Genomic DNA, 14,688 nt, shown 5'->3' with positions numbered 1-14,688 from the left:
TTTTTATTATACATGTTTTATTTTATTTTACTTCATTTATTATTTCATTTTTATTAATTTCTTTTCCATATCCAGCACCATGGGTGGTCGTTTTCCCTCCCCCTCTGGAATGGGGCCCCAGAGGATCCTGGCCTTCCTTCTGGCAACACTAGGTGGGTCAGAGTCTCTTTTGAGACAGTACATGCTTTACATGGACTGGCTCACCTTCCCATGGTGTGGACGAGTACCCAGAATCATCTGTCCAGGTGACTAATGCTTGTGGGTAGCCAAGCGGCCAGAACAGAACACACACATAATATGCACACAACCACGTCATTCACATTTCTGGCCATTTTATAGTGTGGTACTATACTTCACAGAGATACTAGGCAGAGTTTAACTGACGTTCTAGGAGCCACCCTTACATAAACAAATGTCCACATAACTAAGTCATCTCACTGTACTATGTAAAATTACATCTTCGTAATCAGCTTCAATTTCTGAAAGAAACTGTTGAAACTACGGTGATTAAGGCCATGTGATCTTATAAAATTTACAATTGAAATAACCACATTCACAACGTGTTGGAGATCAAATACTTTCCCAAAGAGCTTCCTGATGCACAACAGTGAATTCTAATCAGAGGTTCAGCTCTGATATCTATCATTTTCTTGGTTATTCTACCGATAAGCCCAATGTTTTTACCAATCATTTTTGTGTCGTCAGTTGTGACTCCTACTGGGTTTTTAATATTTAATCCTAACTTTTCAATAGATTAGCAAAAATTTTAAAAAAGATTTTCACCTGTAGTTGTTCTGTGCATACTCTGTAGATCAGCTAAATCTTCAACTGGTACAAAATTATTAATTCCACGTATGAAAATAAGGAGTTGGGCTATGTCATTTACATCGTCAAAATATTTCATTTGTTTTACGTTTTCCAAAAATTGTCAAACAAATTCTTTCCAATATCTTCTACTCTTTGCATAATTTTTTGTCGAGACAAACTAATGTCTTGTATCATTGTTCACTTCTCCGGACAAATTTCTTCACACAATTTTTAACAATAAATGTTTAACAAATTCACCATCACCGAACAGTTTACTTTCAAAAGCAATCAAATGTGCAACTTGATAACTAGCACTTACAGCAGATAAATTTCTTGACCGATATACGTTTTCAGTCTGTTTTGTTATTTTCTTACTTCATTTTGTAACTTTGAACACTTTTCTTTTTGCAACTCCTTTATATTGATCACAAGATTTATGCTTGGTATCATAGTGTCATTTTAAATTATATTCTTTAAAACCTGACACAGTCTCCTTACACTCCAAACACACTGTTTTTTCGTCGTACTCAATGAAGAAATAGTCTTCAGTCAACCTTTGATTATAAACACGACACTCCAAATTGACTGTCCTCTTTTGGAACATTTTTAAGGATGATTTTTTAATTTAATACAAATTAATAATAATTCAATACAATGAACAAGTCATATCAAAATATTAGAATTTCACAATATGAAAAGACTGATATGTACAAAACTGTATGTTTGTTATTTGGTTTTTAGGAACATTAGATTAGCCTAGGCCATATTGCTTTGGGATATGCAGTGGTCATTCCCTGACCTTTCCGCATCCTCTGTATTTGGTGGTGACGGGCTCGAACCCCAGTCTAATCAAGAAGCGTGTGCTATGCACTGCTGCTCCTTCCCACCTGGCTATGGAGGCGCCAAAAACAACAAAACTGTATCTAGCGTATATATGACTGCACTGGACTACATGTACACGTCCGACAGAGTCCTTGCAGACCTGAACTCGCAGTGGTGCAACTCTCTAAAATGCTGTTTTAGTTCACTTTTCATGTGGGCCGTATAAAAATTATTTGGGGGGCCATAGGTTGGACACCACTGTGATACCCTATTAAAAACTATGGCGGCCACTGCTAATTCTATGTTCTAAGCACGTTTAATACCCATGGTTTTAGAATTTTCTAAAAAAAAACATCAAAAAATTAGTTACACATATTGTCACTGATTTCACAACTTCAGACATTTTTTCAAGAGTTCATTATTAAAGTTCATTTTCAGTACTGAATTTTTCTTTTAAATCCAGATTTCTCACAGTGGGCCTTGGAATTAACACACATATGGAACAAGCCAAAGAGAAATTAATTTTAACAAAGTACAGGGTTGTTAAAATTAAAGTATTCCTATGTAGCGAGTTCTAAGGCTCATACTGAAGAGAAATTTGGACAACAGGTTCAATAAAGAATGCGCTCGTCATTTATTGGAAAAAAAAAAAAAATAGTTACAAAATTATCACTGTATGGTGCGTAATTATCATTAGTTATGATTAGACAAATAACGTAAGTTATTTGCATAATCATAAGTTATTGCCACAGCGCCACTACTCAGCTCTACTGTACTGTATAAAAGCAAAGCAGCTCTTCAAAATCATACAGTAGATTTTTGCCTGCACTACAGTAGCAATGCCAACAACATTGCAGGAAAAGGCGCTATTAGAGAAGCTGTTACTATCAATTTTATTGTTGCTGTTCTGATAGTAATATCATAATGGGTGGACCTATGACTGTTTGTGCTGTCCGCAAAATGATTGTGAAATTTGAAGCAATAGGACCTCTTGGTGTTCAACCAGGTAGAGGTCGAAATTGAGTAGACTCCTCTCATGTTGAAGATGCAGCTATGGCTGTCGTGGATTTATCAAGTCAAATCTCCATGTTGTAGTGCAAGTGTGCCAGCTGTTTCCCGGTAACAGATCCGTATTTCGATAAAATTCCTCTGAGAAACTGCTGATGAGAAATCTCAGGTGGGATGTTTGATATCGTAACTTTTGTTGGTACTAAGGCAATGAGTGCCGCTTAAGGGTAATGATGATCAATGTATATTCTGTTTTGCAGGATAGTTTGACCACGGGGGGGGTGACTGAAATACACCTACACAGTACCCGCTACACGGGAGGCATGAGTAATATTTATAGGTGGTACAGTCAGTCCTCGTATAACACATGTTTACACTACACAAATTCAATCATACACGATTTATAAATGGGGGAACGGTATCTTATATAACACGAACTGAATTCGTTTATGCACGATTCGCCTTTGTGTTTACAAAAATTGGCAGTCGAACGCAGAATCACCCCAACTGAACGCAACACGATAGGAATGAAGAGAAGATTCTGAAAATGTATTTATGTTTTATATCAGTGAAGGGGAAACACATTTCACCATAATAACGTAAAAACCCACACAATTCCAGCTATCGGTATAATCGCAAATGCAATTAGATAGAGTTTACTACCAGTTTATAACAGATTCCACTAGCAGAAACGCAACTGGAAATTGTTTTTATTGTTTTATGGTAGTAACCCCTAGAAATGTGCTTTAGTAAAATGTGAGGTGTTAATAGTGTATCTCTGCCTTTATGGTGTTGTTTATTCAGTTGCTACACGTGCGCGCAGCTTTGATTGTGTATCAAGCGTGCCTCCTCATTTTGTAATTGTGCTTTATTCCCTAAAAATGAGTAAAATACTTAAAAGGTGTGAAAAGGAAGCGTCCTGGTGAAGACGCTGCAGATTCAGAGAGAAAAAGAAAAGCAATATCGATAAACAGAGGCGGACTGGGCCAAAAATTCTTATCCGGGAAAATTTGTAGTGACCTCATACTATGGTTTATGGCCAAAATCACACCGGCCTCCAGCCCACCAGGGTTTCCCCGGTAAGGCTTATAGCCAGGCCACCTCTGTCGATAGAGAAAAAATATGAAATTGTGAAACGCTTTGAGCGAAATGAATGACCATGTGATATTTCACGTGCTACCGAACTAAATGAGGCAACGCCGAGAATTACAAAGAATGTAGAGAAAATAAAAACAACTTTCATAGCAGGAACAACTCAAAGTGTAATTAAAATCCATTAGATTAAGACACAAAGAATTGGAAGAGATGGAACGGCTGTCATCTGTTTGGACAGAAAACCAAACAAAAAACAAGTTTGCTTACGATTGAAGCAAAAGAATTAGAAATTTTATTATGTAATTTTATTACGTAATATTTTATTATGATTATTTATTGTGTTTGGTAATGTTTTGATTACAAATGTGTGTTCAATCTTAGGTGGTCGGCACATAACCCTATTTTTCCCACAGGGCCTGTTGTTTATATTGCACGATTTTGCATTGCACGAGGATTTCTAGGAACACAACTATCGTGCTATACGAGGACTGACTGTACTTCCTCTGCGATCGCTGTAAGGTACTGCTCTAAAGGGGTATTTTCCTTGGTAGCAAAGATTACTATCCCATTTTCCTGGGAAGTAATAGCATCTGCTTCATTTGTTGGAGCATTGTTTGACAGTGTATATGCTATTGAGTGTTGTAAGAGCATGGTTTTTGCAGGTGGCAAGTATAATCCATTAGACACAGAATTGGCATAAGCATTAACAGTTACTGACCTTTTGGTTGTTGTTGGATTGGGCTTAACGACACAAGGACTACTGGAGCCATTGACCTTTTGGACTTTGAGGTATCCTCCTGTTGACGCAGGGTGTGGCATCCAGTGTTAGGGGGTCACTGCTTGCAGTGGCTGTAATTTCCATTGCTGTAGTTGTTTGTCCTTCACTGGCCATAGCTGCTGGCAATTGCAGTGGTGAGTGGGAGGAGGGTGGAATAAGCTGTTACTAGAACAGCCAACTTTCCATGGCTTAGTTGATAATTAAAATCTAACCCAGTAAAAACTCCATTAAATTTACACAATCAAAATAATTACTAGCCAAAAGCTCTTCTGAAGAGGAATCGAACAATACAATCCTTGACTGGGGTTCTCGCAGACAGACAGCAAAAAAGGGGAAAAGGCAGGAGCTCAAATGACATGTCCGATGTGATGTCACAATAGATAGATAGATTTTTTTATTTATTTATTTATTTAAACACGAATGATGGATACAATTTTAAAATCTATTTACATTCTATATACAAAAGAGATAAAGAAAATTTTCGAGAAAAAACACATTTCAACTTCGGGAATTGAGAAGAATTTCTTGGCAATTGATCAGTCTCATTCTAAAGGTCACACGTTGAAGGTGATGGACTCTTCGGTGATGGTGAAGAGGTGACTGCCGCTGTTCCATTCACTGTTTAGGTCATTTGGGTTTCGAATCTTTGATGGTATTTTCTTTTTTTTAATTAAACATGAACAGTAGATACATTTTCAACAAAAACTATTCACATTCTATGTACAAAAGCAAAAAAAGGAAAAATAAAAACTTTGGAGAGAAAAAAAAATGTTTCGACATTTCAACTTCGGGAATTAAGGACAGTTTTCTTTGCATTGTATCAGTCTCATATTAAATATCACATGTTGAAGGTGATGGACCCTTCAGTGATGGTGAAGAGGTGACTGCCACTGTTCTATTTGCTGTTAAGATACTACAGAGTTTCTGGTCTTTTACAGTGGAATTCGAGTAGAAGTCTGCTCTGCACTGCAAATTCCTCCGTATACTCCAATTGAGATTTTGGGTTGACGTGTCAAAAGGAGGCACATCGTCACTGCTCTTGTGTGCTTCAAGTAGAAGTTGTAAATGACAGTCTTGGCGATGAATAAGAAGTTGCAAGTGCTGTGTGCTGTCTGCTCAGACAGCACTTGCAACTGAGTGGAGCAGGTACCAGTAGTCCTCCGGAGTGTGGGCATGGTTGCAGGCAAGCTTTGCTGCATCCAAAGTGTATTTGATCAGTTCCTTGTTCACAGGACATGCCAGGTATGTGTGTGTTCCAGGGTACCTGGAGTGGTACAGAAGAGGCAGTAGTTTCAGGTGCATAACCCGAAGATTTGTAGCTTGACTGGGGTAGGAAGGATACTGTGCCACAGTCTCCACTGGATGTCTGGATCCGATTTGGAACATTTAGTTCTGTGCGGAAGGTTCCACTGAAAATTAGATGGTGGTGAGTGGAGAGGAGTACGACAGCTTGGCAGGTGGATGATGAGAAAATTGTGGCTGTATGGTGACACATGATAAGTTGATAGACTTTTTTGGAGAGTGCAGGAGACAGAGGTACTGTGTCTTCTGGTGATGTGAGGACAAAGGTTGGCACAGGCGAGGATCCGGTCACAGTCCCAATCCCTTTAGCTGTAGTGATATATGGAAGAACTTGTATGATAGCTGATTTTAATCGCCTGTTTTACTGCTTTGCATTTATGGTAGGTAGGCATTCCCCCCCCCCCATGGAGGACCATCAAGTTGCTTGAAAGTTTTTTTTTTTTTTTTTAAATTTAAACATGAAAAATAGATACATTTTTCAACAAAATCTATTTACATTTTATGTACAAGTGAAAACAAAAATAATAAATAAATATATATATCCAATAATTCAAAAATAATTCAAAATTAAATGAAATTAAAACATAAGCCAGTAGTATCGCAAAAATGTAGAGCGAAATATTAACATAAAAATAATGTAAAATAAAATGAACAAACAGGAAAGGGAAAGTAAAGGTAATAAGACATAAACAGTGGCCGATTATACCCTATATAATTTAGCACTTTAAATCCAATTAATAGAATCGATGTCAAATTTAAAGTAATGCCAATTATAATATGATTTAGGGGTAACCCCCCTCTTGAAGGTACCAGTTCCGAAAAACGTGAAATATCACCAAAAAAGGGGTTAAAAGAACTACTAAAAGCAAACAAAATATCAAAATATCGCTGCATTTCAATCACCATACAAATCATCGCAAAGACGAAAAGATCGAAGAACCTAACCACCCATTCCTCCTCCGATCGATTCATGACCATTATTGGCCTCGTGGTCCTCTGTCGATATGGGGCATAATGGTTAGTCTATTATTTTGATATTTTGTTTGCTTTTAGTAGTTCTTTTAACCCCCCTTTTTGGTGATATTTCAGGTTTTTCAGAACTGGTACCTTCAAGGGGGGGTACCGCTAAATCATATTATAATTGGCATTACTTTAAATTTGACATCGATTCTATTAATTGGATTTAAAGTGCTAAATTATATAGGGTATAATCGGCCACTGTTTATGTCTTATTACCTTTACTTTCCCTTTCCTGTTTGTTCATTTTATTTTACGTTATTTTTATGTTAATATTTCGCTCTACATTTTTGCGATACTACTGGCTTATGTTCTAATTTCGTTTAATTTTGAATTATTTTTGAATTATCGGATATATCAGGGCTTCATGTGGAGGATGTGCATTTTGCTGCCTCTAATGATAGCTTAATATTTATTTAAATATTTATTTATTTATTTTCTTATTTTATCTTATGTTAAACTTTAAGCCATTATTTAAATATATATATATATATATATATATATATATATAGAAACAAGAAACTTTGGATAGAGAGGGGGGAAAAAAAAAAACATTTCTACATTTCAGGAATTCAGAGAGCTTATTAGCATTGGATCAGTCTCATATTAAATGCCACACGTTGAAAGTGATGGATTCTTGTGATGCTGAATAGGTGCCCGCTGCTGTTCCATTCACTGTTAAGGTGATTTAGAGTTTCAGATCTTGATCTTTTATGGTGGAATTCAAGGAGAAGTCTGTTCTGCAACTTCCTCCGTAGGCTCCACTGAGATGTGCCAATGTGTTGACAAGATGCATGTCGTCACTGTTTCTTGTGTGCTTTAAGTAGAAGTTGTAAATGACGGCCTTAGCAGCAATGAATAAGAAGTTGCAAGTGGTGTGTGGTTGCAGGGAAGCTTTGCTGCATTCAAAGCATATCTGATCAGGTCCTTGTTCACAGGGCACGGCAGGTATATGTGTTCCAGGGTACCTGGAGTGGCACAGAACAGACAGTAGGTTGAGGTGCGTACTCCGAAGATTTTTAGCTTGACTGGGGTAGGAAGGATGTTGTGCCACAGTCTCCACTGGATGTCTGCGTTCGATTTGGAACATTTCGTCCTGTACAAAAGGTTCCACTGAAAGTTAGATGGTGGTTTGTGGTGAGTGGAGGGATAGCTTGACAATTGGATGACAGGAAAATCGTGGCTGTATGGTGAGACTTGATTAGTTGATAGACTTTTTTTTGGAGGGTTCAGGAGACAGAGGTACCATGTCTTCTTGTGATGTGATGACGAAGGTTGGTGTAGGTGAGGATCCCGTCACACTTCCAATCCCTTTAGCTGTAGTGATGTGCGATCACTGATTTTAGATGTGTGTTGCTGCTTTGCATTTATGGTCTTAATGGGCAAGTCATCTGATCCTTTCCACATAGGAAAGAAGAGAATATCATCATTTGCAGGGTCTATTATTCTTTTATTGTAGAAGAGTGGTTCTGAAAGTATTTTGGGAAGGGATGTTCTCTCAAGAATATGGTGAAGGTTTAGCTTTTTCCAGCAGTGCAGTGTGTCTTTATAGAAGGGCAGTAGTTTGAGCGATGCTGGTGAGTGGAGCGGCCTGGCAACTGGTTTTCCAGTTGCCAGGCCATTGGTCTTACAGTGGTTGAGTTTTGTGCTTGATGCTTGAGCGTAGAGATCATGAGCCTTTTCAATGTCTTCAAATTCGCTCTCGTGATGTATTGCAATTGTGCCGTCATCTGTGTATGCTGAGTAGGTTATCTTTAGATGGGATTCTGGTAGCAACATTTGTCGGGATTGTAGACTGGTGGCAATTTTATTAAGTCATGGTTCTATGGCAATTGTGTAGAGTTGCCTAGAGAGCAGGCAGCCTTGTTTTATCTCTCCTGAAACTGAACAACCAGCTCACCCACCACTTTCTGTATTCTTTCTAATTCAGAAAGTGGTGGGTGAGCTGGTTGTTCAGTTTCAGGCAGAATTTAACTTCCTTGTATAGCAGATGGATTGTTCCAATGATGTAGGGTCCATGGCTTCCTTGCACCATGTGGCTAATAATAATAATAATAATAACTGAAAGCTTTCAAGGTTTGAAAAAGGTAGCTGTGTTCAACACTGTCAAAAGCCTTTTCCTGGTCAAGGCTAATTAGTGCTAAGAATTCTTTGGCTGTTCACAGTGGAGAGGAGGTCAAGGATCAGATGTAGATTGTCATGAATTGATCTTCCAGATACTGAGTATGTTTGTTGGTGATTGATGATATCAGGAAGAGTGGGTTTTAATCTATTGGTGATGGCTTTGAAAATAATTTTAGTCTGTATTCATTAAGGAAATTGGGCACCAGTTTTGTAGGTTGGTGCGATCCCCTTTCTTAGGAATCAGTCGAGCAACAGAGGTGGTGACCAAGCCTGGTAGTCCATGGGACTAGGTAAGTCCTGAAAGGATTTCCTCGGTTGCCTTTGTAGACATTTCTTGAGAACTGTAAATTTCTCTATAAAATCTTGTTACTTCAGAGAAGATTTCCTCTGGGTCTTCAGTGATGTTTCCATCTTGCAGCTGAATGGCAGTAATGGTGGTTGCATTGGGATGTCTGCGTTCTACTAAGAAAATGTATTTGGTCGGAGGCATCACATAGATTTATGTGGGTGTACCTCAATCTGAGTAGGGCACCTTTTTGCAGAGTGTTCTAAGTGGGTTTGTATGGCTTATAGTGTTGACTGATGGGCCTGACTATCAGATGGGAGATTTATCAGTCTTTGCTCAAGTTCATAGAGGTTATTATGCTTTTGTTGACTTTTCTGATGGCTGTAGGTTTGCGAGAATGATTTCAGTTGACTTTTAAATCTAGGCCACCATGTGTTCATGGGCTCCAATCTGTCTTTGGATTGGGCAAGATTGGATATCAGGTCTTGTAGCTTAGAGATGTATTCCCTGTCTTGAAGGCTATTATTGAACATCCAATAAGCACCTCCATTTTTGAAGTGATTGGGTGAGAAAGAGAGCTGTACTTTCATAAAGGAGTGATCTAAGATATAAGATGGCAAATGTGTGATGCTTCTGACCAGGGGGCTGGTGTGTTTTGAGATGCAGTATCTGTCCAGTCAGGCTTGGTAAGGTAGTCTTCCAGATGCTGTATTTGCTGATCTCCACGTGTAGGACTTTTCTTCTGGGTGCTGGTGTCTAAATATGTCAACCAGTTCATTGTTGTTTATCAAGGCCTGCAGGTTGTTGATTAATGTTGTGCAGTGCTCAGTGCATCGCACTGTGTCCATTTCTGGATCAAGTGTGAAGTTGTAGTCACCAGCAAGAAAGATGTGTTCCTGATCTATAGTAGAGAGATGACTTTGTATGAAGTTGGTTATTTGAATAGCAAGTCTGTCCTGCTGTGGCATGTAGATGTTAAAAAGGTGCAGGGTTTCCTTCTGGGGTGTATTCAGGAGGGCATAAATTGCATAGCCAGCGATCTCTGCTATCACATTGAGCTTACAGGCAGACTTATGAAGGCCGATACTCACTCCTGCTCCATGATGTTGTTGTGTTGGAAAATGATGGAATACATAAGACTAATCTGCTCATTTCAAGGATGGCCTTGTGTCTGCTTTAATGTTTCTTGTAGGAAGATTAGGTCGGCATGATGTCATTGGACCTGGTGAAGGGCTAGCTTATTGCGCAATGCAGAGGCGCATCCTCATGCATTAAGTGATAGTATGCTAAGTGTCAGCATTATCTGCAGGAATAAAGGTAAAGGTGTTGCAAGTTTTGGGATGGTTAGCATCCTGATTGATGTTTGAACCCATTAATCAAATAGTACAGGTGCTTGGATCTATTCACATCTGCCCTGTCCTTTTTTCCTTGTAGTTTAAAATACAGTTCCTTAAGTTGTGAGATAAGCTCGGGTAGGTTAGTGGTGAACTTCAGGGCTATCACCAGCTTCTGTGGGGAGCCATGTACTTCTCGTAGAAAGGAGTGTAATTTTTCCACAGTTAGAAGGCCTTTAGTGTACGGAAAATCGCTATCCCCCTCCTCATCCTCTGAATCACGGTTGTTCTCTTCTCTGGCCCCCAGAGATTCAAGTTCTTCATTTGAGTCGTTAGTGGTTTCTACCTGCTTATTTTTTTCCATACTTGATGGTATGATGGGCTTATTTGGGAACTGACCGTTTGACTTCTGTGGTATTCTGTATTTATTTTCATCATTCCTGTTGTTTTGGTTAGCGGTTTGCTGTTTTCCCTACAGGGTATCCGTTGTCTTCTGTTTTGTGACTTTGGATATGGACTGCCTTGAGGGTTGATTCTGAGAAAACCTTTTGTTTCGGTTGATGGGTCTTCTGAAAGGGGTATGTCCTGGTCCTCTGTGATCTTTGAATTTTCTTTTTCTGACATGCTTGGTGTGGTAAGTATCTCAGATTGTTTGATGGTTTCTTCTATATCCAATTGTTTCCAACAGTCAGCTCACCTTGTGGATCTGGCCTGCCCATGGTGGTGCCACCTGAATTTCGGTATTCCTTTCAGAGGAGGTAGAGATATGCGGGCAGTTTTTCCTGATGTGGCTCTCTTCATTGCAGAGGAAACAGAAGTATAGAATGCATAAGTGATTCCGCTTAAATTGGCATTGATGAGTTTTGAAATATTTGTTGTATCATTGTTGGCGAAGTGCATAAGTGATTGCCTGTGGAAGCTTTTTATATGTGAAAATTCCGGTTTCGTGGTTGCTGCAGAGAGTGTGCGTATTTTCCTGGTAACAGATCCATATTTGGATAAAATTCATCTCAGAAACTGATGAGGAATTTCAGGTGGGACATTTGATATCATAACTTTCATTGATGCTAAGGCAATTGGCACTGCTTCCAGGTGGTGAAGACCAATGTCTGTTCCGTTTTTCAGGATAGTTTGCACCCACGAGGGGTAGCTGAAATGCACCTGCACAGTTCCCGCCATACGGGAGGCGTGAGTAATATTTTTCGGTGGTACTTTCTTTACGATCGCTGTAAGGTACTGCTCTAAAGGAGTATTTTCCTTGGTAGCAAAGATTAGTATTAAATTTTCCCAGTAAGTAATAGCTGTTGCTTCATTTGTTGGAGTGCTCTTCGACCGCGTATGTGCTATTTTGTTGGTCGCGAGAGAGGGGTTTTCACTGCCGGCAAGTATAATCCATCAGATATGGCATTAGCATAAGTATTAACAGTTACTGACCTTTTGGACCTTGAGGTATTCACTTGTTGCAGAGTGTGGCTTCCGATGTCAGTGTCACTGCTGGCAGTAGCTGTGGTTGTTTGACCTTCGCTGGCCATAGCTGGAGACAATTGATGGAGTGGATGGGTAGGTAGGTGAGGGTGGAATAAGCAGTTACTGGAATATCCAGCCTTCCATGGCTAAATTTGAAAATTAAAATCTAACCTAGCTCAAGCTCTGCTAAATCTACACAAACAAAATTATTATTACTCGAAAGCTCTTCTGAAGAGGAATTGAACAATATAAGTCTTGACTGTGGTTCTTGCAGACAAATGGCAAAAAGGCAGGAACTCAAAAGCATGTGTCGGATGCGAGCTGCCTGCATTATATATAAAGAAAGAAACTTTGGATAGAGAGAGAGAGAGAGAGAGACAAAAAAAAAAAAAAGAGTAATAAATATTATACAGTTATACATTAGATAGTATGAATCAGAGCTGTAATGCTCAATACGTTCTATGTTGATATTAATATTTGTAAAATAATAAGAGGAGTTTACCTCAATGTAGTATGTAGAACACTTCCGTATGATACTCTCCAGAAATTAAAAAGAAAAACTTAGAGTAAAAAATAATTAAAAACCAATTTAACACAATTAAAAATCAATTTAACGCAATAAAAAATATTAAAAAGAATCTAACGAAAATATTCAGAACGATTTTCCTTCCTGAAGCTGACAACGCTTACATACAGTCGAAAAGCATTCTCAGCTTCAGGAAGGAAAATCGTTTTGAATATTTTCGTTAGATTCTTTTTAATTGCATTAAATTGATTTTTAATTATTTTTTACTCTAATGTAAGTTTTTCGATTTTTTCGTTTTAATTTCTGGAGAGTATCATACGGAAGTGTTCTACATACTATATTGAGGTAAACTCCTCTTATTATTTTACAAATATACAGTTATTCTTAAACTGAATGGCTAAATTCAGAAAATGCAAACCTACAGAACTTTAGTGTTCTATAAAGTTATAACCTCAGTAATTAATTGATAAGAAGGTAACTATATTTACTTTTCATTACAATTAATCACAAAAAAAAAGAAAAGAAAAAAAATTCACTCGAAATGTAACGTGCTGTATAACTTAACTTTTAATGAAAATATGTTATTAGATGTTTAGACATTACTTAATAAGAAAGCGGTTAATCAGTATCACCTTTTCAATGTATATTTTATTGATCCCTGCAAAGCTTAAAAGATCAATCATAGCCTATCCCCACCCTCAACCACAGAAATCTATTCATATACATGAAAATATATTTTGTGTATTACTCTAGAACAAATAGTCAGATCAAGGTAAAATTTTAAATCCCTGTCCTGTCCTGAACATTTTCTGTTGGCCCTTAAGAAAATTTCAGGTTCGGTTAGATGTCACAGGCTTCGCATCCCCTACATACACAAAAATCAGCACAAATGAAAGTATGTTTTCACATTAATCAACAAGAAAAATGCAGATTGCTACCAAATTTTCAACATATATTCTGTTGGTCCATACAATGGTTTTTAGTTCAATTCCAATTTTATAAGCAATCCCTTCAGTTCCCCCTACAGCAATATTACTATTACTGTAAATTTGGAAAAGGAGTTCTGATCCATTTCAAAATTTCTTAGAGTATTTTAGGAACATTTACATGAAAATTTGTTACTTTTTACCAAATTTATGCCAATGTGCTGACTTATTTTGTTATAAATCCTAAATTATTACTTTTTTTTTTAACTAGCAAGAAATGTAACATACAGCATACATTAAATAACTTGTGTAATTATAATATCATCAAAAATATAAACCTACAGTGGGATTTTTAAGCTCTTCAGGAGTTATATTCATATGCAAATATGAAGTGACAAATTCAAAAATAATTCCATCCTTGTACAGGGAGGTTTTCTCTGCCATGTTCTGAAATATAAAAGAAAAGAAAAACATCACAATTGGTTTTAAATATGAATTTTTCAACATACATGAAGAGCTAAAAAAAAAAAAAAAAACTTGTCTTTTGGATCGTGGTTATTTTTTATTCTCAAATGCAATTTTGAAACTTATGAAAATCTGAGAAAATTTTAAGATTTTATTAATTTTAACAGATTTTTTTGAGATGTACATTAACTTAGCAAGCATCTTTCGTGCATTTCAAAATGAAGTGCTAGTCAAATGCAGCTTTGTAACTTTAAAAGTTTGTAAATATGTTCATTATAATCAAAGTTTGCCGACAGTGGAAATAGAGGTAAATTTAAAAGTCTCAATTTTCAAGCTCATTTTATTGCTGAAATGTCCACCTGCAACAGTTCTCTACTACAAACACAAATGCTAATATACACTATTTTTTTTTTTTTTTATGTAAACCCCAAACACGAGAGGTATTAGAGCCTATAGTACTTAGTACCGTGCTTGGGTTGGAGGTTGAGAAGACGAAAGAAGATATTTGTTGATATTGGACTTGAACTTCTGTTTCAGGAAATATGTATGAAGGGAGATTGTACCAGAAAACGGCAGATGAATGAATAAACGAGGAAGATTAAAAGTTGGTTCGGTGAGTTTGAAGTTGGACAGTAAATGGATGTTGACTGGTGGCGGCACATGTTCGGACTGTTTTAAAAGAGAGAGCGGGAATTATAGAAGCCAATTCAGAAGAACAGTGCCCATGGAAG

General features: G+C 37.5%; 1 protein-coding gene across 1 annotated transcript in view; it reads right to left on the bottom strand.

The window, feature by feature from the left end:
• LOC150083042 (uncharacterized) overlaps positions 1-14,688 on the bottom strand; it is a 328,847-nt gene that overhangs the window by 274,682 nt on the left and 39,477 nt on the right. The window contains exon 2 of the mRNA XM_090376992.1: positions 13,835-13,939. Coding sequence (XP_090233118.1) covers positions 13,835-13,936 — 102 coding nt within the window. The 5' untranslated portion in view covers positions 13,937-13,939. The remainder of the gene's footprint in view (positions 1-13,834; positions 13,940-14,688) is intronic.

Source organism: Mastigoproctus giganteus, chromosome 7 (genome assembly GCF_048544385.1).
Source record: "Mastigoproctus giganteus isolate SK-2022 chromosome 7, ASM4854438v1, whole genome shotgun sequence".
Taxonomy (NCBI): Eukaryota; Metazoa; Arthropoda; class Arachnida; order Uropygi; family Thelyphonidae; genus Mastigoproctus; species Mastigoproctus giganteus.
This window is presented reverse-complemented; position numbering and strand designations above follow the sequence as displayed.